At 41.5% G+C, this 26781-nt stretch overlaps 1 protein-coding gene across 2 annotated transcripts in view; it reads right to left on the reverse strand.

The window, feature by feature from the left end:
- Nucleotides 1-5371: 5371 nt before the first annotated feature.
- Nucleotides 5372-26781, reverse strand: part of ipo11 (importin 11) — a 417913-nt gene continuing 396503 nt past the window's right edge. For both annotated transcript variants that reach the window (XM_048538184.1, XM_048538176.1), the window contains one exon: nucleotides 5372-6063. In XM_048538184.1, coding sequence (XP_048394141.1) covers nucleotides 5899-6063 — 165 coding nt within the window. In that variant the 3' untranslated portion in view covers nucleotides 5372-5898. The remainder of the gene's footprint in view (nucleotides 6064-26781) is intronic.

Here is a 26781-nt window from a genome sequence, read left to right on the forward strand (position 1 = left end):
CTGACAATGTTACGAAGTTACACAGAGTGGGGGTGAAGTGGAAGTGGACATTGGCAAGCAACCTACATACTGCAACTGAAGTAGCAAAGTAATACATTTCTGTCCAAACAAGTCTCCATCAGCAGCAATATCCAACGTCTCCAGTGTGCCACAGGGATGTAACAGTGGCAACGTTACTGGTCATGCAATCGAAAGGCTCCAAAACGTAAGCTCAAATTCCACAGTGGTCCATGGGGGAACTAAGGTTCAAGTAATGAATAAATCCAGAATAAAATGCTCACCTCAGTGATGACTGTGAAACTATGATTGTTGTAAACATTTACTGGAATCACTAATGTCCTTCAGGGCAGAAATGTGCTGTCCTAATCCAGTCCAGCCAGCACATAACTCCAGACTGATAGAATGCTGACAAAGTTGCTGAACAGCAATGATTTGGGATTGGCAATACTGGCTTTACCAGCTATGTTCGCATTCTAATGACAAAGGGAAAAATAAATAGTTTCTAACTTACATCAGCAAATTAAGTGTCATGCAAGATGACTATAAACCTGTCTGTGTGTTGTGGGTGGAATGTTTCATTGCTCAAGAAATGATGAATAAATGTCTTTCATGAGTTTATACATCATTTTAATTCTAGTCAGAAGCTGAGATATATAGGCAATTTGTTGCTCACCTTGCACTTTGCGAAAGAAGATTCAAAATTCTGGTCACTTGCTGCCACTTTGAGGTGAAATAATTTAGTCAGGTACTGATTACCAGGCATGCCACTGGCATCAGCACCCGTTTGACAGGTGAAGAGACTGAGTAAACACTGCGATCCAGTGGACTGCACATCATCATCCTTTTTCTTTAGCAGTCATTAATAAGGGCTTTATTGGTTCAGTAAATATGACTAAGAATGTGGTCTTAGTTAAAGAGGCTGAGAAATGATCATAAGGCTGTTTTGAAAATTTGTAAAGAAACAATAGCTCATGTGAGCTGCTGACAGAATTTTGACACAAATTGGAGAACTTTCTGCAAATGTGCTAGCCCAGGAATTACCGAATAATTTTCCTTATCGTGTGGGTGGCTATCCTTCGGGTTGCATACCGCTTAATGAATAGGTGCTGTAGTTCGTTCATAGATTTGTGTGTGTTTATGCATTCCTAATCATGCCTAGCCTTAACAAAAACATCGTCCTAATTCTCAATATTCGTGTTAAGGTCTTTAAGACGATCAGAGGATTAGATAGGGTGGACAGTGAGAGCCTTTTTCCTCAGACGGAGATGGCTAGCACGAGGGGACATAACTTTAAATTGAGGGGTGATAGATATAGGACAGATGTCAGAGGTAGGTTCTTTACTCAGAGAGTAGCAAGGGAATGGAATGCCCTGCCTGCAACAGGAGTAGACTCGCCATCTTTAAGGCCATTTAAATGGTCATTGGATAAACATATGGTGTAGGTTCAATGGACTTCAGTTTGGTTTCGCAGGTCGGCGCAACAGAGGGCTGAAGGGCCTGTACTGTGCTGTGGTGTTCTATGTTCTAAGGAGCAGGACCTGCTTCATTCTACCTCTATCAGCAGACACTGAATAAAGTCGAAAGCATTCATCCAGTGGTCAGATTCAAGCCCAAGTTATTCCTTTACACAATCTATCAGAGCATCATTTTCTCTAATCTGTTAGTACCAAAAATGTCTTTTCTATCTTTAGCATACATAAAAACTGCAAACTTGTAGTCAAAGCTGAGAAATGATCATAAGACTTTCGAAAATTTGTACATCAGCAACTTACAACCTCGTACCATCTAGGAAATACTCTGCATATCTGTTCTTTGCACCAAAGCAGATAACTTCACCTTTCTCCACATTATATTCCATCTGCCATGTTTTTCATCAATCAGTAAACCTGTCCAAATCCTCCTAAACCTGCTGTACATCTTCCTCACAACACAGGCTCACTACCATTCTGAACAAAATAGCTTGTTGGAGTGGGACTCTGTCTAACATCTTCAACATCCACTCCCATTACTACTGCACACAGTGACTGCAGTGAGTACCATCTACAAGATTCACTGCTATAATTTACCAAGGCTCATTGTGTAGGATGTTCCAGATTTGTGAACTGTAACCAGGGCAGAAGACAAGGGGAATGTTATCATATGTAAAGTTTTCTCCAAGTCTTACACCATTCTGATTTGGAACTGTATCACTTTTCTTTCACGATTATTGGGCCAAATTCATGGAACACCCTCCCCCTACATCACTTTGAGTGCATTTACATCATATTGACTTAAGTGATTCAAGAAGGCACTTACCACCACCTTCATGAGGCCAATGCTTAGCCAGCATTGCGCCCATCCCTTAAGCCAGTAAATACCCGAAGGGTAACCTTTTCACGAAGTGGTGGTGCATGTATGGGACGAGCTGCTAGAAGTGGTGGAGGCAGATACAATTATGACACTTAAAAGGCATCTGGATGGGTATATAATCAGAAAGGGTTTAGAGGGGTATGGGCCAAATGCTGGCAAATGGGACCAGATCAGATTGGGATGTCTGGTCTGCATGGATGAGTTGGGCTGAAGCGTCTGTTTCTGAGCTGTTTGACTCTATAAAAGATAGCTTCACTACCCAGTGCATCCACATTAACCTCTTTCCCATAACAATACTGGGCAGCCAACATGATGCTTCATGACAGCTTAGCCTGATCTTCAATCCATATATTTTAAACATTTACTTTGATTCACTTTGGAAGAAGTAACAGGAATACAGAGTACTGGGCTAATGGCAAGATACTTGGTAATGTGGATGAACAGAGGGATCTCGGTGTCCATGTGCATAGATCCCTGGAAGTTGCCACCCAGGTTGATAGGGTTGTTAAGGCGGCGTACAGTGTGTTAGGTTTTCTTGGATGAGGAATTGAGCTTTGGACCCATGAGGTCATGTTGCAACTGTACAAAACTCTGGTGCGGCTGCAATTGGAGTATTGCATACAGTTCTGGTCACCACATTACAGGAAGGATGTGGAAGCGTTGGAAAGGGTGCAGAGGAGATTTACCAGGATGTTGCCTTCTATGGAAGGAAGGTCTTACGAGGAAAGACTGAGGGACTTGAGGCTGTTTTCATTAGAGAGAAGAAAGTTAAGAGGTGACTTAATAGAGACAGACAAGATGGATTAGATAGGGTGGACAGAGAGCCTCTTTCCTTGGATGGCAATGGCTAGCACGAGCGGACAAAGGTTTAAATTGAGGGGTGGCAGATATAGGACCGATGTCAGAGGTAGGTTCTTTACTGAGAGTAGTAAGGGAATGGAATGCCCTGCCTGTAACAGTAGTAGACTCGACAACTTTAAGGGCATTTAAATGGTCGTTGGATAAACATATGGATGATAACGGAATAGTGTAGGTTAGATGGGCTTCAGATTGGTTTCACAGGTCAGTGCAAAATTGAGGGCCGAAGGGCCTGTACTGCGCTGTAATTTTCTATGTTCTATACACTCAGAACAATTCTCCCTGAAACTGAGGCATGAGTTTCTCTAGATCCTCATTATTTGCTTTTTGTTTAAACCGCTCCTATAATATGGCTGTGCATAGTTCACGCCAATTAAATAATCATGCACTTGAGATCACTGAGTCCATTCTGCAATTTTCCCCTTCCAATAACAACTTGTTTCTTTTTATCTCCTTGATGTTTCCCTTGTCTTATTTCATAGTGCTGCATACGCAATTGGATCACATATGCAAATACATTTTTAAATCCCATTTAATTTTCTCTAGATCCTCTCAACTCATCAGAAACATGATACAAATCCATTACACAATTCTCCAAACTCTCAGTTCCTGGTGTGCTCAACTTTAGTTAAATTGGCCACACTCAGTATCAGCATCCTGTCACTAATTCTATTGGTACATTCCCTTGTTTAACTGGGGAGAGACAGTATCAACCATATCCTAACCTAACCTGTACTGAAGATACTTTAAAAAGAATCAGCTGCCAGTGAATGTTACAGTGGAGCTACAAATTTGATAGATTTTGATAAACCCCGACATGCGGTTATTTGGCATTGACCCATATTAGTAACGATGATGAAACTTTATTCATCACAAGCAAGGCCTGATTTTTAACAGCAGCCTAAGAATAATTTTGAAGGTATAACTGAGAGTTAAATTGCCACATTTATGCCCTGGGTATCAGTCATGATTATATGTAGCTGCATTATCTGGATCAAACTCTTGATCATTCTCTGAAAATACCCATTTTTATTATAACTTATACTTCCATATCACCGACAATCTAATTGCCACCATCACCCAATACAGGGATAAATGTTCATAAAGTTGCTGCTTACCCATGTTCTGGCCTTTCATCCCTCATTCATCAATTATTTTGACTGTTAGGTCAGTTATCAACTGTGGGATTGCAAAGTTTAGTTTTATACTGGAGATATACAGAGTCCTTGATGGCTAATGACTTGGGCTAGAGGCGCCTCTAATCCCATGATAAAAAAGCTGGCTCTACCCGGAGTCCTCAAAAAAACTCCATCTGATTACAGCTATCTGCCAATCCTGGTTCCCATGTACAAACAGTCAGCTCTGCTGGTTGCCTTGTTTTCTTTCTGCAGCTAGTCAACCTTGCTGAACTGAATTTTTATCCTGATTACTCACTACTTAATTGTTTCATTTCTATCATTTATTCCTGTCAGTTTGCACCACTTACTATCTGTAGCAACCAGAGACTTCAGAGGTCACACATGGAATAAAATATAGGAACCTCAAACTTCAGCATATACAGATTTCTATTAAATACTCATTCTATTTAAGCAATTAAATGCTGAGAGATTCTCAGTCTCTCAATGTGACAGGTGCTTGCAGCGACAATGCTATCCTAAGATCCTCGCTACAAAGTTCTGCTGTGCTTTGTCACACTGGCAAAATGAAGTGAACTTAAATTAAGTGTACTGAATGTTTGCTGGTTCAAAAGTTCCATTTTGTATGCAAAACTTTTCATGCCTTTCACTCTTCATTAAATATCTATGCTGTGTCTTGACAGACAAGGTCAAACAGCGTATCAGGATTTCACACTGAACAAAAACCCATTTCAACAGCATTTGCTAAATAAATGCTTTATTGTTTTCACTGGTTGTTGTTCTTAAAGCATTTTGTAATTAGTTGGAAAACTGAATGTTGGTCAATGCTCAAGGTCTATGATATATCTCAACAGAAAAACCACGAGGAACTCTGGATCTGAAACATGTAGATTGAAATTTATATTTAAAAGGTGTACTTGGGTTTGGCAAGGACTAATTTATCATTTGATAATTGCTTAAAAACTCAAAATGCTGGAAGGTAAGTTTTTAGTTGAGGTAAGGTCAATAAAATACAGTAAGGCAACATATACCCCAGACTTTGGCAAAGTTTAATCTAGACAATTCTCAATGTTTATATATGTGCATTAAATACACATTATCTGTGAATTGGTTAATATAATGTATGAAACAAAGCTGCAGGCTTTGCAGCTGGAGCTAAAATGTACTGGGACACAGCAAAATCATTTTTGCTCCAAAAGCTCAATTTTCATCAATTACCATGTTCTTGATATCACACAAACTGTCTTCTGTGGTTACACCCTGTAAGTTTCTGTAATCTTTCAAATAATACTAAAAGAAAAAAAACTTTCCCTTGTATTCAAATACAATGAACAATAAAGCTACAAGAATCTCAGAGCTTTTTACCCCCAGTGAGTTGCCTCAAACTACATTGGTTATTTTTAAGTACAGTTCAAAATAATGTTTAACTTGATTTTTTTCTTTAGGATACTACGTCAGATTGTATGTGAGGGCTACTGTCACTCTGTTGTTGGAAGCTCTGGCGTATTTGCTGTAAGGATATAATTCCATTTCTTCAACTAAAGGAAATTTCTTTTCACAATTTTTGTAAAAACCCTTGCAGTTGTCTGATAACTTCAGTGTCCACAGATTCTATCAGACTCTGGAATCCTTGTTCTCCAAGTAACTCTTGCTGTGCCTTTAGCTTCTCGTAGACAAATTGCTGCAGCGACACACTGTGTACTGGGTCCTTCAATGCGAGCTGCAGGAATTAAATAAAAACCACAATGATTAGCACAGGCAACACATTCTTCCTTTATTCTTCACATAATACAGCTACTGCATCTGCTACTTGTCAATTCACTTAACAGTGATGTTTCCAGGCTGCTTGCAAAGCATGACATAATACTTTTTTTGGGGGCACTGAATTCTTACTTGCATGCAAAAATGTTAGTGTTGGCATTATTGTCAAACACTGCAAGTCTTGTACTGAAGTGCACTAGCTGAATGAAACATTTTAAACAAAAGTTCCTTTTGTAGAAGTATCACCTGGACATTATTAAAGATGAACTGATTTCCATGCTGCTCATTTGACCATCAAGTGACTTCAAATGCAAGCTTTTTTCAAGCTGTTATGATTGACAATGGGCTAATTTATAAATTTCATACCAATGTTGCTTTATTAAGTTACAAGAACCATTTTATCTATGTTTTTAGGGATCTATTCAATAAGATCCATTAAATGGTGCTGAGATTTTGTTAAGTAAGGTAATCAACACAAGCCAAATAAAAGGTGGATGACATGAGCTATGATCTAACAAAATGGTCGAACAGGCTTCCAGATCAGCCTAACATCGTCCCTACTTGCTTGGTCTACCAACCAGCCAATATGCTTAGGCAACGTGCCTCAATTTCCCCATCAAGTCCCAGATAATTTGCTAAGTTTCTAGAAAACTTTGAGAATTCAATTACTGCAGCGGTTTGTGTTAAATGTTTTCCGAGTAGAAAACTGATTTGGACCTGGAAACATATCAATCAATACAACAGTCACTAATTCTTTTTAAAATCATACTTTCTTCACTCAGAATATATTAAAGAAATTGGAGGCATAATTCATTGTAATTTATGCAAATTAATGGATGCACGAATGTATTTAAAAATTTAAGAAACTTCAAGCTGCTATCTGTGAACCAAATATGTAATGGCACTTCAGATCCATCACCAACCTTGGTGAAGCTATATTTAAAAAAAACTGCTGACTCAAGGATCGACATTTTCCAGATAAAATGGAAATTAGAAGCAAACTTACTTTGTGCAGCTTTCATGCAATTCATCTACTACTTTGCACAAGAGCAACCCGGCTACCTTGCCTTCCTAGCTGAGGATAATGGTTAAAGATGAAGATTAGACATTAAAACATAGAAACATAGAGGATAACAGGAGGAGGAGGCCATTTGGCCCTTCGAGCCTACTCTGCCATTCTTCACGATCATGGCTGATGTCTAACTCAATAGCCTAATCCTGCTTCCTCCCCATAACCTTTGATCCTATCTGCCCAAGTGCTATATCTAGTCTCCTCTTGAATATATTCAATGTTTTGGCATCAACTACTTCCTGTAGTAATTAATTCCACAGGCTTACCACTCTTTGGGTGAAGAAATGTCTCTTTATCTCCGCACCAAATCACCTACTCCGAATCCTCAGGCTGTGACCCCTGGTTCTGGACACACTACTGTCGGGATCATCCTCCCTGCATCTACCCTGTCCAGGTCTATTAGAATTTAATAAGTCTCTATGAGATTCCCCCGCATTCATCTGAACTCTAGCGAAGACCATCCCCAACCTAGTCAATCTCTCCTTGTATGTCAGAACCGCCATCCCCGGAATCAACCTGGTAAAGCTTTGCTGCACTCTCTTGGGAGCAAGAGCACTCTTCCTCAGAAAAGGAGACTGAAATTGCACATAATATTCCAGATGTGGCCTCACCAAGGCCCCGCGTAACTGCAACACATACCTGCTCCTGTACTCAAAATCTCTCGCAATAAAGGCCAACGTATCATTTGCCTTCTTTGCTGCCAGCTGCATCTGCACGCTTACCTTCAGAGACTGGTGCTCAAGAACACCCAGGTCCCACTGCACATGCCCCTCTCGCAGTTTACAGCCATTCAGGTAGTAATCTGCCTTCTTGCTTTTGCTTCCGAAACTATATTACTTCCAAATTATGCTGCATCTGCCAATGATATGCCCACTCACCTAACCTGTCGAGAACATGAAGGATCTCGGCATCCTCTTCACAGTTCACCCTCTCATCCAACTTAGTATCATTTGCAAACTTGGAGATGTTACATTTTGTTCCCTCATCCAAGTCATTATATATATAATATATAGTAATTAGCTGGGGTGCCAGCAAAGATCCCTGTGGCACTCCACTAGCCTGCCAATTTGACAAGGCCCCATTAATTCCGACTCTTTGTTTTCTCTCTGCCAAGCTCTCTATCCATCACAATACACTTCCCCAATCCCATGCACTTTAAGCTTGCACATTAATTTCTTATGTGGGATTTTGTCAAATGCTTTCTGAAAGTCCAAATAAACTATATCGACTGGCTCCCCCTTGTCAACTTTACGAGTTACATCTTCACATAATTCCAACAGATTTGTCAAGCATGATTTCCCCTTCATAAATCCATGCTGACTCTGTCTGATCTTGCCACTGCTTTCTAAATGCTCTGATATAAAATCCTTGACAATGGGTTCAAGAATTTTCCTGACTACCGATATTAGACTCACTAGTCGATAATCCCTGTTTTCTCCCTACCTCCCGATTTGAATGTTGGAGCGACATTAGCCACCCTTCAATCTGCAGGGACTATCCCAGAGTCTACAGAATTCTGAACGATGATCACCAATGCATCCACTATTTCTAGAGCTACTTCCTTAAATACTCTCGGATGAAGATTATCAGGCGCTGGGTATTTATCGGCCTTCAATCCCAACAATTTTCCCAGAACCATCTCTTTACTAATACTGATCTCTCTCCGTTCTTCCCTCTCGCTAAATCTTGCACCCTCCAACAATTCTGGTGTCTGGCTTGTGATGAAGGGTCTAGGCCCGAAACGTCAGCTTTTGTGCTCCTGAGATGCTGCTTGGCCTGTTGTGTTCATCCAGCTCCACACTTTGTTATCTGTGTCTGATTTGTGTCCTCTTTTGTGAAGACAGAACCAAAAGTATGTATTCTGTTCCTCGGCCATTTCTTTGTCCCCTATTATATACTCCCCTGTTTCTGTTTGTAGGGGACCTACATTTGTGTTTACCGATCTCTTTCTCTTCACCTACCGATAGAAACTCTTAGTATCAGTCTTTATCTTCCTTGCAAGCTTACCTTTGTACTCTATTTTCCTCCTCTTAATCAATCCTTGGTCCTTCTTTGCTGAATTCTAAACTGCTCCCAATCCTCAGAGGTATTATTTTCCTTGGAAGAGATACTATTTCTTATTCCCTTTGAAAGCCACGGATTGGCCATCTTACTCATTTTGATTTTGCGACAGACAGGAATAAACAGTTGTTGATGTTCCCCCATATGTTCATTGAATGTTTGCACTGCCTATCCGCTGTCATCCCTTTAAATAGCTCTCAGCAATTTATCAAGGCCAACTCATGCCTCACATCCTCATGGTTTCCTTTATTAAGGTTCAGTACTCTAGTCTCCGAATCAACAATCTCACTCTCCACCTCGATAAAAAGCCAATGATGCTTTTTCTACCCACACTTCATGCAGTGTCACTTGCAGTCTTTAACAAGCACACATCCTCCATTATTTTATCTGTCTATGCTTCAATTTACACACAGCTTTCCTATATCATTTCCATCAGGGATTAAGTAAACAACTCCTGTAAGACTTTCAAGTAATATCCATTTTGCTCCCACAGCCTCACCAAACTCATTTTCTTCTTTGGCTGTAGCTATAACTTTTGTCAATGCTATTACTCGTCCTCTTTTTCAATATTCCTGAATTCTGTAGCCTGAAATATTTTTAGCCTCCAATCATGCCTAATTTGTAGCTGGATTTCTGTAATGGCTACCATATAATATCCTTCGAGTCCTAAGTACTCCAGAACATCTGCTTAAAAATGCAAAATGGTAACAGTTATGGGAAACTCAACACACTGTCACTTGGTGAAGCATATCTTGGATGCAACTTATTCTATCCCAGTTTAAGTCAATAATGCTCATCGAGAATTTCTCCAATTTATTTTATAAACTTGGCAAAGATGGTATATTAATTACTAAATTTGAGAATATTTCTGGAAAGCACTGACTACCAGTTAAGAAATATATATCAAGTATACTTGGTTCTGTACAATCTTCTTGAAAACACATCCTACAGACAGGGTGAAACAGATGTAACTCTACAATAACTTTGAATGAACTCTTGCTCCTTATTACAAAGTAAAATTACGATAGAGAATAGGAAACAAGAAACAATTTAATTAGCAGTCCCTGACATTGATTATGTAACAATGACAAGTTTATGCAGTGTGAAATTAAGGAACTAATCATTCATCTGATAAAAGTAACCTTGAGGCACATCGTGGTAGTAAACATGCACTCTAAAACAATGGCACTAATTGGAAGTTTCTAAGGCTCTTTCTCTGCCCTCCCCATGACTCAGGGGTCATCAACTTGTGACTGCTCACCATGGAGCCCACATCATCCAGTTGGAAATAACCTTTTCAGTTTGAACCTCCGTTATCAGGCAGGAATCACAAAGTACAAGAACTAGACAACAACCTCAGGATAGTGTACTAGAATCTTCCTTCCATTGCATCTACAAAACCATAGAGAGATCACGAGATGTAACAGCAAAAGTAGGCCACCTGGCCCATTGAGTCTGCTCTGGCAGTTAATGAAATCATGGCTGATCTGATAATCCTTAACACTTTCACGCCTTTTCACCATATCTCTTGACTCCTTTACTGATTAAAAACTTCAACCTTGAATGGTTCTCGACAACAAAGAATTGCAGAGACTTTCTACCCACTGTGAGAAGAAATTCCTCCTCAACTCTGTCTCCAATAGTAACCACTTACTCTGGGATTATGCCCTCTGGTCCAAGACTCTTCCACATGGGGAAGCAATGGCTGTACATCAACACTAACAAGTCCCCAGTGAATCTTATAGGCTTCAATGAGATTCACTTTTCATTCTACTAAACTACAAAAGAATACAGCCACTACCTACTCAAATTCACCTCATAAGAAAATCCCTCTATACCCAGACCAATCGACTGAACCTTCTCTGGATTTCCTCCAATATCAAGATGTCTTTCCTTCGATAAAGGAGCCAAAAGCTGTTCACAATATTCTGACACTGTTGACTTTGTTTATTAGATTGCAAGATGAGCATTAACAATACTGTTGTAAATTTTCTTACCAGTAACAATATCAATGTTAAATGGTCACAAATGTTGCACAATTGCACAATATTCAGCACCATTCGTGACTCCTCAGATACTGAAGCAGTCCATGTTCACATGCAACAGGATCTGGACAATATCCAGGCTTGGACTGACAAGTGGCAAGTGACATTTGTGCCACACAAATGCCAGGCAATGACCATCACCAGTAAGAGGCAATCTAACCATCGCCCCATGGCATTCAATAGTGTTACCATCACTGACTTCCCCATTATCAACATCCTGGGGGTTACCATTGATCAGAAACTCAACTGGACTCACTACACAAACACAGTGACTACACAGCAGGTCAGAAGTTCAGAATACTGTGGCGAGTAACTCACCTCCTGACTCCTCAAAGCCTGTCCACTATCTACAAGGCACAAGTCAAGAGTGTGATGGAATACTTCTGGCTTGCCTGGATAAATGCAGCACCAACAGCACTGAAGAAGCTTGACATCATCGATGACAAAGCAGCCCGCTTGATTGGCACTACATGCACAAGTATCCTCTCCCTCCACCACTGACACTCAGTAGCAGCAGTGTGTACTATCTACAAGATGCACTGCAGAAATTCACCCAAGATCCTCAGACAGCACCTTCCCAACTCACGGCCACTTCCATCTAGAAGGATAAAGGCAGCAGATAAATGGGAACACCACCGCCTTCAAGTGACTTACCATCCTGACTTGGAAATATTTTGCTGTTCCTTCACTGTTGCTGAGACAAAATCCTGGGATTCCCTCCCAATAGCATTGTGGGACAACTCACAGCAGGAGGACTGCAGCGGTTCAAGGCGGCAGCTCATCAGCACCTTCTCAAGGGCAACCAGGAATGGGCAAGGAATGCTGGCCAGCCAGCAATGCCCACATCCGACGAATGAATAGGAAAAAAAACTTTACTTTTAAATAGTTAGGAAACTTGTTGCGGGAATGAGGATAACCCATATGTCAATTCTGTCACAACACAATCATACAGAAGTAAAAATATAACATTTTAAAGCTAAGTTTAAAAATAGTATTCCAAAAATTAAATATTTGGTAAAGGTGGTGAGGCTCCATCTGGCATACTGTGTACAATACAGATCACCATACTTGCAGAAGAATGTTTAATGCGTTGGAAGCAGTTTAGAGAAAGTTCATTAGACTTGCCATTCTGATGAAGAGTCACCAGACTCAAATGTTAATACAGCTTTCTTCCCACAGGTGCAGCCATACCTGCTGAGTTTCTCAAACAATTTCAGTTTTTGTTACGAGACTAACGCCTGGCTTGGCCAAATTGTCTTGCGGAGTGGCTAGACTGGCTAGGCCTTCTATCCTCTGGAGTTTACAAGAATCACAGGTGGCTTAATTGAACATACAAGATCCTGACGGGACCTGACTGGGTGGACATTGAAAGGATGAAGGGTCTAGGCCCGAAACGTCAGCTTTTGTGCTCCTGAGATGCTGCTGGGCCTGCTGTGTTCATCCAGCCATTTTATTATCTCGGACATTGAAAGGTTGTTTCCTTTTGTGGGAGAATACAGAACGAGGGGTCATAGTTTTAACATAAGAGGACACCCATTTCAAACAGAGATGAGGAAACATTTCTTTCTTTCAGAGGCCTCAGTGTCTTTGGAATTCCCTTCTTCAAACAGCAGTGGATGCAGAATTTTTACATTCTTTCAAGCAGAGGTGGATAGATTTTTGAAAACCAAGATGATGAAAGGTTATTGAGGTTCTGCAGAAATATAGAGTTCAGGTTAAAATCAGATCAACTATACTCTTATTGAATGGCTGAGCAGGATTGAGGGGCTTAATGGCCTACTCTTGTTCCTTGCTACGATGTTCCTTTTATTACTTTAAGCTGGTCAATGTAACCAAATTCTTATAAATTTTCACTACTTGTATTACTTATCACATGCTTATTTATTCATATCATTATGAATGAATTTTTATTCTTTAAATATATATTCCATATACAATAAAGGAAGAAACTAGATCTTAGGTCTTGACAGTCTCCAGATCCCCGACCAGGGAAAACATTCCCCTGTTCTACAACTGTGAAGAATCTTTTTCTTGGTGAATAAGAACAAGTAGCACTTACAGGAAAAAAGGATATTTGATCTTAAGCAATCATAGACCAATGGGTTTTAAACATAAAAATGTGATCAAATTTGTACATCAAAACTGCGTCCAGTTCTGGGCGCCCTATTATAGGAAAGATGTGGATGCTTTGGAGAGGGTTCAGAGGAGGTTTACCAGGATGCTGCCTGGACTGGAGGGCTTATCTTATGAAGAGAGGTTGACTGAGCTCGGACTCTTTTCATTGGAGAAAAGGAGGAGGAGAGGGGACCTAATTGAGGTATACAAGATAATGAGAGGCATAGATAGAGTCGATAGCCAGAGACTATTTCCCAGGGCAGAAATGGCTAGCACGAGGGGTCATAGTTTTAAGCTGGTTGGTGGAAAGTATAGAGGGGATGTCAGAGGCAGGTTCTTTACGCAGAGAGTTGTGAGAGCATGGAATGCGTTGCCAGCAGCAGTTGTGGAAGCAAGGTCATTGGGGTCATTTAAGAGACTGCTGGACATGCATATGGTCACAGAAATTTGAGGGTGCATCCATGAGGATCAATGGTCGGCACAACATTGTGGGCTGAAGGGCCTGTTCTGTGCTGTACTGTTCTATGTTCTATGTTCTATGTTCTAAAACATTTCTACAACAGTTGTCAGATCGTCAGGAACTCTCAAGTTGCTCCATGGTAAGTAAATGTGTTTCAATTATGTGAAGATAAGAGAAGTTGGAATTCTTTTCCTTAAAGCAGAAAAGGTTGACAGGAAATCTAATAGAGATGTTCAAAATTTTGAGTGATTTTGAGGCAGTAGATTCGAATAAACTGATTCACCTAATGGGCGGAAGACAGCCAGCAATCTTAGACTGACTGTATTTTGCAAAAGAACTGGAATGGGCAGATAAGGAGAGTTATATAGCAGGTTGTTATGATCGAGAATGCATTGTCTTAAAGGGTGATGAAAGGAAATTCAAATTTATTATTAAAAAGGGAATTTGATCATTGAAAAGGAAAAATCTGCATGATTGGAACAGGGTGGATTAAATAGTCTCCGGTGTTATATGATTCTATAAAATGCATTCAATGAAACTTCAAACACACTGATTCTTGAACAACACTGAAGACAAATGATCAGTTACAATTATTTTGGTGAAGCTGGTCAAGGGATGAGATTGTCTCAAACCAGTGAAGCTTCTCTGCTTCCCTTCAAATACTAGGTTTGGTCTGTGGTAAGCTCCAAAACAATAAATTCATTATTGTTGTTTTGTGAACTGGCACTTAGAAAGGTATCAGAAGACTTACTATTCACCCTTGTGCTTTCATTCAATAATTTTAAGCTGAATTTGATGATAAATAAGTTCTCATTTAGACGTTTTAAATTTTTGGCCAATACTGAACTGTATCTAAAAAAAAGATTAAAAAATGGATTAAATAAAGAGTGAAAAAAAGTTCTGTCAAAGAATTGGTTGATTTAGAAACAGATTGACAGCACAATATTTTACAATGAAGCGATGACATTTTCAACGTGGAATAAAACTGATCTTGGGTAAGATCCTCAGAGTTGATCAGTGAAGGAATTTAATCTCGCAGAAATGAGAAAATGATCTATTCCGAACATCTAAATTCTGTACAAGCAGCATTACAATGAAATGACTGCATGCAGTGTTAAATAGCATTCAATAACAAAGCCAAAAATGTAAAACTATGACAAAAATGGCAATTTATTTACAATCAAATTCAGCTCAAAATTAGTGAATGAAAACTCATTCTATCATTCTAATGGTATTTTAAATCTATTTCTTACATCAGTACTTTGTTCCAAATCATATGCAATGCCTGGAGGAAAAAAAGACATTTATCTTGTTATGTTTCATATCCAAAAAGGTGAAAGACATAGGTCTTCAAGTCAAGTTCACATACAAATGTTCAGGATGAAGCTGGGAAATGGCTTTGGGGTTAAAAACGAAGAATGGGCTGCCTGACTTGGCAGGGCTGCTTTGTTGCGACAACTTCTTACATGTAGATCTACATACACAATTTGACACAAGCAGATCCTCCCAGCATCTGAAAACAGTGCTCAATGCATGTCTAGTAAAGACACTGAGATTTCACACATCAGCTTTTGCAATGTTTTAGTTGGAGGCTGGGAATGAGAATCTGTATTCACATCTCAGAAGCTCAGTTACTGAAAGTGTGCTGTACTAATCAGAACTTTTTGAGGTTGTAACTAGGAGATAAGTAAAAGAAAACAAGTAGATAAATGGATTCGGTTTTTAAAATGTATCCAGCAAGACATCACGTATGAAGTTACTGCACAAAATTAGGGCTCCTAGAGTAATACCGTGAGTAATATTGCTAAAAACTCACTGTAGTGGTGCTCTGGAAATCAAGCTCCACTATTCCTAGAGTTATAAGAACTAGGAGCAGGACTAAGCAATTCAGCCGCTCGGCGTCCTGACTTGGAAATTTATCACCATTCCCGGTGACTGTGTCAAAATCCTGCAGTTGCCTACTTAATGTCATTGTGGCTCTGCCTTACAGCACATGGACTGCAGCAGTTCAAGAAGGTTCACAACCACTCTGTCAAGGGAATCTAGTGATGGGTCATAAGTGCTGGCTCAGCAAATGATGCCCAGTCCCACAAGTAAGTTAAAACTAGGGGACGGAACAAGAGTTCTTGAACCTTTTTAAGGCACTGGTAGATTGGTAGTTGTTAAGTTGCCAGGGGTAGGAGGGAACAGATCAGCCACAGTCTTACTGAAAGGTAAAGTAGGCTTGAGGGACTGAATTACTTACTCCTGATTTGTTATGTCCAAATGTACAAGCAGCCTCAATGAGCTTGCACAAGGACAGATGATGTACACCTCCTGCAAGTTCCCCTTCAATTCACACCCAATCTTGACTTGGAAATATATTGCTATTCCTTTATTACCACTAAGTCAAAATCCTGCAACTCCATTTCTAATAACAATTTGAGTACACTGCATTGGTGGGCTGCACCAGTTTAAGACGCTAGCTAATCACCAACATCTCAATGGCAGTTACAAATCGGCAACAAGTACTAGCTTTGCCAGTGTTGCTCAACTCATCCTGAGGGCTGAACTAACAACATGATAAAACAATTGAAAGGACAGATGTTCGGACAATGGTTCCCTTGGCTAGGGAGTCTAGAACTAGGAGTTCAAAAACTCCAGAATAAGGGGTTGACCATTTTGGACCAAATAGAGTAAATGAATCTTCAGAATTTTTTCCCCCAGAGAGCTGTAGATACCTCATCATTGAATATATTCAAGAAAGACAAAAACAGATTTTTAGATATTATGGGAATCAAGAGATCTAGAGATAGGACCGACAAACGGAGTCGATGTCAAATACCAGTAACAAATACGTTGAATGGCAGAGAAAGCTACTCCTGTTTGTTATGATATTATAAATTGCTGCGCACACTTGAAGTTTTCAAGCCTCCATTCTGTCAATATGTGCTTAAATGTTCAGGAATAGCCAAGAGGTAATCTTTCAAGAAGAGTGTGTGCACTTCATGTCAACGACTTCACCAGTTTCAAAATCTCCCCTTCCCCAACTGCATCCCTAAACCAGCCCAGTTCATCCTCTCCCCCCACTGCACCACACAACCAGCCCAGCTCTTCCCCTCCACCCACTGCATCCCAAAACCAGTCCAACCTGTCTCCGCCTCCCTAACCTGTTCTTCCTCTCACCCATCCCTTCCTCCCACCCCAAGCCGCACCCCCATCTACCCACTAACCTCATCCCACCTCCTTGACCTGTCCGTCTTCCCTGGACTGACCTATCCCCTCCCTACCTCCCCACCTATACTCTCCTCTCCACCTATCTTCTTTTCTCCCCATCTTCGGTCCGCCTCCCCCTCTCTCCCGATTTATTCCAGAACCCTCACCCCATCCCCCTCTCTGATGAAGGGTCGAGGCCCGAAACGTCAGCTTTTGTGCTCCTGAGATACTGCTTGGCCTGCTGTGTTCATCCAGCCTCACATTTTGTTGTCCTGCACTTCATGTCAGGTAGGTTTTCAGAGATGTTGAAATTTGTTGAAATGTTGAAACACACAATTTGATACGAGCAGATCTTCCCAGCATCTGAAAACAGTGCTCAATGCATGTCTAACAAAGACACTGAAATTTCAGACAACAGCTTTTGGAATGTTTTCGTTGGAGGCTGGGAATGAGAATCTGTATTCACATCTCAGAAGCTCAGTTACTGAAAGTGTACTGTACTAATCAGAACTTTTTGAGGTTGTAACTAGGAGATAGGTAAAAGAAAACAAGTAGATAAATGGATTTGGTTTTTAAAATATATCCAGCAAGACACTATGTATGAAGTTACTGCACAAAATTAGGGCTCCTAGGGTAATACCGTGAGTAATATTGCTAAAAACTCACTGTAGTGGTGCTCTGGAAATCAAGCTCCACTATTCCTAGAGTTATAAGAACTAGGAGCAGGACTAAGCAATTCAGCTGCTCGGCGTCCTCACTTGGAAATTTACCAACATTCCCAGTGACTGTGACAAAATGGATAGGAAGTTAGGTTTCTGCAAGCATCATGTACACAACTGATCACAAAATAAACCTAAGCACCAAAACTGTCCATTTAGATTGGTTGAAATCATAATGCAATTTTACAGTGTTGCTTGAAGCAACACAGTAGCACAGCATTTGATATGTAAAGTAATTGTTCAAAATGTATTTATATGGATTATTGTCAAATATGGATTTAAAATTGGATGTAACTCAGTTTGGATAGCACTTTTCTGACCATACTTATTGTGCAAGATTGAGATTTTGCCATCTTTACCAGGCAAAATATTAAAGACTTTACAGCTTGAAAGTGGAATCTTGGGTACAAGAGCCAGCAGAACATATGATCAGGTAGGGTATCGCAGCAGACTTTTACCACATCTGACCTGACACTGTCATGCATACTTATTCTGTTTCAACTGGGTAACCATTGTATCAATGTCAAAAGTATCTTCAGTGCTACTAAAGATAAGGTTCAACTGTGCTCTACGGATGAATAGACCATCAGCACCCACTCTGCACAAATTTACACAATAAATGACTAATTAGAATAATAATATGAACTGCCAAGCAAAGAGAATCTTTGAGGGAGGCAAAAATTAAATAAACAAAAAAGCAACATCTCAAAAGTCAAGATAATAAAATGTGAGGCTGGATGAACACAGCAGGCCCAGCAGCATCTCAGGAGCACAAAAGCTGACGTTTCGGGCCTAGACCCTTCTTCAGAGAGGGGGATGGGCTGAGGGTTCTGGAATAAATAGGGAGGGGGGGAGGCGGACCGAAGATGGAGAGAAAAGATGATGGTTGGGGAGGAGAGTATAGGTGGGGAGGTAGGGAGGGGTTAGGTCAGTCCAGGGAAGACGGACAGGTCAAGGAGGTGGGATGAGGTTAGTAGGTAGGAGATGGAGGTGTGGCTTGGGGTGGGAGGAAGGGATGGGTGAGAGGAAGAACAGGTTAGGGAGGCAGAGACTGGTTGGACTGGATTTGGGATGCAGTGGGTGGAGGGGAAGAGCTGGGCTGGTTGTGTGGTGCAGTGGGGGGAGGGGACGAACTGGGCTGGTTTTGGGATGCGGTGCGGGAAGGGGAGATTTTGAAACTGGTGAAGTCCACATTGATACCATTGGGCTGCAGGATTCCCACCATCAACGAATACCAGTCACGACTGGACATAGAACCACACATCAACGAATACCAGTCACGATTGGACATAGAACAGTTTTTCCGCCGCCTTCGCCTCCATGCCTACTTCTTCAACCGGGAGTCTAACCCTCCCTCCACTGACCCCTTCACCCGCTTCCAACACAAGTCCTCCTCCTGGACACCACCCCCAGGCCTCCTACCCTCCCTCGACCTCTTCATCTCTAACTGCCGTCGAGACATTAACCGCCTCAACCTCTCCACCCCTCTTACCCACTCCAACCTCTGCCCCACAGAACAGGCAGCCCTCCGCTCCAACCCCAACCTCACCATCAAACCCGCAGACAAGGGTGGCGCAGTGGTAGTATGGCGCACTGATCTCTACATCGCCGAGGCCAGACGCCAACTCTCCGACACCACCTCCTACTGCCCCCTCTATCATGACCCCACACCCGAGCACCAAACCATCATCTCCAACACCATTCATGAGCTCATCACCTCAGGGGACCTCCCACCCACAGCCTCCAACCTCATTGTTCCCCAACCCCGCACGGCCCGTTTCTATCTCCTTCCCAAAATCCACAAACCTGCCTGCCCTGGTCGACCCATCGTCTCAGCCTGTTCCTGCCCCACCAAACTCATCTCCACCTATCTGGACTCCATTTTCTCCCCTTTGGTCCAGGAATTCCCCACCTACGTCCATGACACCACCCATGCCCTCCACCTCCTCCAGGACTTCCAATTCCCTGGCCCCCAACACATCATTTTCACCATGGACATCCAGTCCCCATACACCTGCATTCCGCATGCAGATGGCCTCAAGGCCCTCCGCTTCTTCCTGTCCCGCAGGCCCGATCAGTCCCCCTCCACCGACACCCTCATCCGCCTAGCCGAACTCGTCCTCCCCCTCAACAACTTCTCTTTCGATTCCTCCAACTTCCTACAGACTAAGAGAGTGGCCATGGGTACCCGCATGGGCCCCAGCTATGCCTGCCTCTTTGTAGGTTACGTGGAACAGTCCCTCTTCCGCACCTACACAGGCCCCAAACTCCACCTCTTCCTCCGGTACATTGATGACTGTAGCGGCGCTGCCTCTTGCTCCTCAGAGGAGCTCGAACAGTTCATCCACTTCACCAACACCTTCCACCCCAACCTTCAGTTCACCTGGGCCATTTCCAGCACATCCCTCACCTTCCTGGATCTCTCAGTCTCCATCTCAGGCAACCAGCTTGTTACCGATGTCCATTTCAAGCCCACCGACTCCCACAGCTACCTAGAATACACCTCCTCCCACCCACCCTCCTGCAAAAATTCCATCCCCTATTCCTAATTCCTCCGCCTCCGCCCCCACGATGAGGCATTCCACTCCTGCACATCCCAGATGTCCAAGTTCTTCAAGGACTGCAACGTTCCCCCCCACAGTGGTCGAAAACGCCCTTGACCGCGTCCCCCGCATTTCCCGCAACACATCCCTCACACCCCGCCCCCGCCACAACCGCCCAAAGAGGATCCCCCTCGTTCTCACACCACCCCACCAACCTCCGGATACAATGCATCATCCTCCGACACTTCCGCCATCTACAATCCGACCCCACCACCCAAGACATTTTCCCATCCCCACCCGTCTGCCTTCCGGAGAGACCACTCTCTCCGTGACTCCCTTGTTCGCTCCACACTGCCCTCCAACCCCACCACACCCAGCACCTTCCTCTGCAACCGCAGGAAATGCTACAATTGCCCCCACACCTCCTCCCTCACCCCTATCCCAGGCCCCAAGATGACTTTCCACATTAAGCAGAGGTTCACCTGCACATCTGCAAATGTGGTATACTGCATCCACTGTACCCAGTGTGGCTTCCTCTACATTGGGGAAACCAAGCGGAGGCTTGGGGACCGCTTTGCAGAACACCTCCGCTCGGTTCGCAATAACCAACTGCACCTCCCAGTCGCAAACCATTTCCACTCCCCCTCCCATTCTTTAGATGACATGTCCATCATGGGCCTCCTGCAGTGCCACAATGATGCCACCCGAAGGTTGCAGGAACAGCAACTCATGTTCCGCTTGGGAACCCTGCAGCCCAATGGTATCAATGTGGACTTCACCAGCTTCAAAAGCTCCCCTTCCTCCACCGCATCCCAACACCAGCCCAGTTCGTCCCCTCCCCCCACTGCACCACACAACCAGCCCAGCTCTTCCCCTCCACCCACTGCATCCCAAATCCAGTCCAACCAGTCTCTGCCTCCCTAACCTGTTCTTCCTCTCACCCATCCCTTCCTCCCATCCCAAGCCACACCTCCATCTGCTACCTACTAACCTCATCCCACCTCCTTGATCTGTCCGTCTTCCCTGGACTGACCTAGCCCCTCCCTACCTCCCCACCTATACTCTCCTCCCCACCCATCATCTTTTCTCTCCTTCGGTCTGCCTCCCCCTCTCTCCCTATTTATTCCAGAACCCTCATCCCATCCCCCTCTCTGAAGAAGGGTCTAGGCCCGAAACGTCAGCTTTTGTGCTCCTGAGATGCTGCTGGGCCTGCTGTGTTCATCCAGCCTCACATTTTATTATCTTGGATTCTCCAGCATCTGCAGTTCCCATTATCACTGATACCATCTCAAAAGTCAAAGTTTTTTTGAAGGATGCATAATTAAGAGTTGGAACAAGGAGCCTAATCAATTGCAGTGAATTTGTTGGCTTGGACATTTTACCAGGAGTTACTTCTGCTTAATCTCACAAGTCATCTTACTGTGGTCTTTAGCTTTGTTGAGTATTAAAATGAGACATTAACTTCCAGATCTACAGCATTTTACACAAATGACTGCGATGAAAGGGAAAATGCTAGAAATGTTTGTCTTGCCTCTCTCAATCAATTCGTTTGATGCCTCATTTGACTTTATGAATACTGTCAGTCAATCCAACATTACCTTTCAAATTATGAAATCATCAACAGCCATTTGTTACACTAGTTAATCAACATCAATGAAAGATTGAATAAGAAATCACCCACAAGGTTATAAACTCAAAATCCGCATTTCAAGTTATCTGTATTAGTACTTGACAAAAAAGTTCAAGAATTAATTGCAGTTAATTAAACAGAACTGTTATAATGTTATTATGGAGTTGGATAAATATTTCACTGCAGAATATAAAACAAAAATAAAGAGCTGAATCTTACATTGTTTCTGACTGTCAGTTTGATCAAATTTCATGAAAATAAATTGCGTCCTTAACACCCTGGTGTAAAGACAGCAAACTCTCCATCAACATCAGCACAATAAAGGAGCTGGTCATTGACTCAAAGCAGGGATTGAGGAAGAATTCAAAAAGCTACAATCATACAAGTCAGAAATGTATTTTAGCCTCTGCAAATTTTAAAAAATGTTTCAGAAAATACATGTAACGTTAATTCCAACACATCTAAGATTCCAAAACTAATTTTAAAAAATCCTTATTCAGATAGAAATTAGCTTTGATATCAATTAGTGGGAATTTTTTCAGTTGATTGCCAATTATTTCAATTCTGGCAATTGCTTGTTCTCATGCTCAATGAAATGTCACTTTAATGTCAAGGGCAGTTGCACCTCACCTTTGAAATGCAGCTCCTTTGTCTCTTGTCAATGAGCAGATAATGGCTGATCTAAAGTATTTGTCCTGCTTTTTGTGGACAGTTTTCCACATTGTTTGGGAGATGCCAGCATAGTAGCTGTACCAGAACAACTTGGTTAGGGTGCAACTAGCTCTGAAGCATGTCAGAGATGCTATTGGCAGTCTTAGCCTTTACTGTACCCAGAGCCTTCAGCTATTTTTTTATTATCACATCGAATTAATTGAATTGGCTGAAAACTGGTATTTGCAATGGTGGGAACATGAGCCACAGTCCTTCCAAAGATTTCCATAAAATCTTTCACATCAACCAGAGAATGCAGGCTGGGCTTTGGTTTCATCATCTCATTTGAAATCTAGAATGCATTAACACACTTCCTTTATTCTGCATTGAAATGGCAACCTTGACTTTTGGTCTGAAGTCCTGGAGTGGGGCTTAACCTTACAACTCTGACTCATATGCTAGAGTCCAATCAACCGAGTCACATGTAACACTTTGTGTTGTACGATTGGATGTAACTTACTTCAAAAGTGACGGTAAATTGAGATCCTAACTGCTGTCCCAGTGGTTCAACTACAAATGAAAAATTTGATTTGACTTGATTTATTATTGTTACATGTACCAGGTGCAACGAAAATTTTGCATTGCATGCAGTACAGGCAGATCATACCATACAAAGTGCATAAGGGTAATAGAACAAAGCAAGGAATACAATGTGACGGCTACACAGAAGCTGTACAAACAGCAAGATCCAGAGGCATAAAGTGAAAAGGAGGGATGTGTTCTTTTCTTGACATGGCCAATTTCTCCCCTTTTGTCACACCACCAACTCAAATTATCCAATTCTATGCTGCTGCTTGAAGATCTTGTTATGTTAAAATTGACTTCTACCACAACTATTTACACTTCAAAGTAATCAACTGCAAATTAAATACTTTGAGATATTCCCAAGTGTCATGATAAGCCAGTGTAATCGTCTAAGTATTTTCTCTTTCTCTCAGTAAACTTGCATATCACTACTACAGTGTAATCATTCATATGGATCCTAAACAAAACATCCACTGCAGTACATTCCAAATAGGCTTTCAACAGAGTGAAGGATGATGCAGGGCATAGAAATAAAATTGACTCAGCATATTACTTCAGATTTTAAAACAAATATTCAATGGATGTGAATGTCACTGGTTAGGCTAGCACTTATCACCCATCCATGATTGCCCTTGAAAAGGTGGCGGTCAGTTGTCTTCTTGAGCCATAGCAGTACCAGTAAAGTATGCCAAATTATTCCTACCATGTTAAAAAATTTATGCTGCTGTGATAGAATATTTTTATTTGAGAAAGGAAAATAGTATCTGTTGAAAATTAAAGCATAAAATGCAAATAAGGGTGATTGACATCTGCAAAATGCAAATAGGTTGGCTTAGTATAGACCATTGTGACTGATAACAGGCTACACCAGACATTTTAAATTTAGTTTTGTTTTGCAGGTACAGATTGACTTGCTTGCATTTTATCAGTTTCTGTTTTAACTGTGAAATGTATTCATGGTCGTTGATTTATTAAATCATGAATATTTTAGGAAAATCTCCTGTTACTCACTGATAAAAGTAAGTATTCTTTATATTCTTTAGAGATCAGACTACTTTTTTTGACATAATTACAGAACAATTCTTTTACCAAATTCCTAACAATGCATGTTAATAAAATAATCTTTTTTAGTTCTATACATATAGCAAGATAAACTCTTGCCTAATTGGTAGCTTGCTCAAATAACGGCAATATTACAAATGTGAAATACTGTGTACCTAATTGAGGCAGTAGAAGTAGTGATTTCTCAGATGAACTCTCAATTCCTTGCTGTATCATAGCAATAGTAATTTTACTTCACAAATGCACACAATTTAAAAGCTGCACTTTTCTTATTTAATGATTTTAATCTGTGATAAAAGTTCCCTATAGCAAAAGAAAATCATTTTCATAAGTTCCAAGATGTTCAATTTCCCACAAATATCTCAATTCCATATTATATTGTACAAAATGAACTGCTACATTGGAAGCAATGCACCTCTGGACTACTTCTTGAAAGGGGCACATAGTCAGAAAATCATTATTTTTCACAATAAGATTTCTGAACAGTACATTAGATATAAATCAATACTTCTAAATTGTCAGTATTTTAAAATATCCCTACAGTATAGAGATGGTGTGTAAACAGGATATGCTTTGGAATTGCAAAGACATAACAGAATATTTTTACATGTTAACGCTACCAGATTCTTGTTTATAACTGCCCTTAATTATGCCTTTTAGCCCAGTTCTGTATGTACACATTTCACAGAAATGCATTTTCTAAATGTCATGAGTTTGATAGTCTTACATTCACAATCATTTAAGTAGACAGCTATGACAACAGGCTAATTATTTCTCCAAGTGAACTGAATGTAGACCAAGTTTTTCTTCTATTGCAGTACTCTTTTGGATTTCTAAAACATTGAGAGACAGTAAAACACCATAGAAATGCAAAGGTGAATACACTAAATAAAACAGACAATATTTCTAGGTTTCCGCAGAACAAAAATGACAATTGCAGTATTTCATAAGAACTTCAGAACAAAAGTAAGTGATTTCACCCTTTGAGCAGGTACCATGACTCAATGAGGTCATGGATCATCATAATCTAAGCCCATATATACCCACTTTGGCCTCAAAATGTTTGTTAATACTGTTGATTAAGAAACATCTGTCAATTCAAATTTTAAAAATAATTGAATTGGCATCAACTGGTATTATATTTAGAAGCAGGGCAGGACAGAATAATGGAGAAACGAGAAAAACAGAAAAAAAGCAAAGCTTCTTTACTTGATATGCTGGCATTATTCTGCGAAGCCAACTTTTTCTCTAGATGTTATGTTATACAGCTCTGCAGATCAAAGTTCTCCAACTTCCATGGTCCTTCATAGCAGTCAACACATTGGTGCTGTTCTCAAATTTTGAACTTGCTCTATTTGTCAAGCTGGCAATTTTCCCTGCAACCGATGCAAGTGCTACACCTGTCCCTATACCTCCCTCCTCACCCCGATCCCAGGCCCTAGGAAGACTTTTCACATCAAACAGATGTTCACCTGCACATCTGTCAATGTTATGTACTGTATCCGCTGTCCCATTGTGGCCTCCTCTACATTGGGGAAACCAAACGGAGGCTTGGGAAACGCTTTACAGAACATTTATGCTGTTTGCAACAAACAACTACACCTCCCAGTCATGAACCATTTCTATTCCATCCCCCCACTCCTCAGACAACATGTCCATCCTGGGCCTCCTGCATTGCCACAACGACGCCACCCGAAAGATGCAGGAACAGCATCTCTTATTTCGCTTGGGAACTCTGCAGCCCAAGGGTATCAATGTGGACTTCACAAGCTTCAAAATCTCCCCTTCCCCTTCCACATGCCAAAGCCAGCCCAGCTCGTCCCCGCCTCCCTAACCATTCCTCCCACCTCAAGCCGCACGCCCATCCCCTACCCACTAACCCCATCCCAACCCCGAGCTGCCCGTCCTCCCCGGACTGACCTATCTCCCCCAACTCCCCACCTACATTCACCTTCACTGGCCTTAGCCGTGCCTCTTTGACCTGTCCGTCTCCTCTCATCCTATCTTCTCCTTTATCCATCTTCTATCCACGTTCTCCGTCTGCCTATTTATTTCAGAATTCCCTTCCCCTCCCCCATTTCTGAAGAAAGGTCCCGACCCGAAACGTCAAGCCTTCCTGCTCCTCTGATGCTGCTTGGCCTGCTGTGTACATCCAGTTTCACACCTCGTGTATAATTTTCCTCAGTTTCATTCTAGTTCCACCACTACACTCACAACCAGTCTTTCTAGTTCCTCTCATCTACATACGTGCCAAAAGAGTGGTTGCTTCCCCATTATTATCTTGTAAAAGTCATCGAGCGACTGCTTTCTTCAAAACTTTCTTGTTAGTCACGGGCACTGTCCAAATGATCCTCATTATGTCTCAGGAATCACATCTATTTGCCTTTAATTTATGTTCTTTTATCTTGCTTATGTTCCAACTTTTCTAACCATTTATAATGTTGTATGTAGCCATTTCGTAATCTCAATCTGCCTTTTAGTAATCTTGAGCTGGGTTACGGACACTGCAGATATCAGGGATTGGAAAAGTTACCTGGTC

Source organism: Stegostoma tigrinum, chromosome 1 (assembly GCF_030684315.1).
Source record: "Stegostoma tigrinum isolate sSteTig4 chromosome 1, sSteTig4.hap1, whole genome shotgun sequence".
Taxonomy (NCBI): domain Eukaryota; kingdom Metazoa; phylum Chordata; class Chondrichthyes; order Orectolobiformes; family Stegostomatidae; genus Stegostoma; species Stegostoma tigrinum.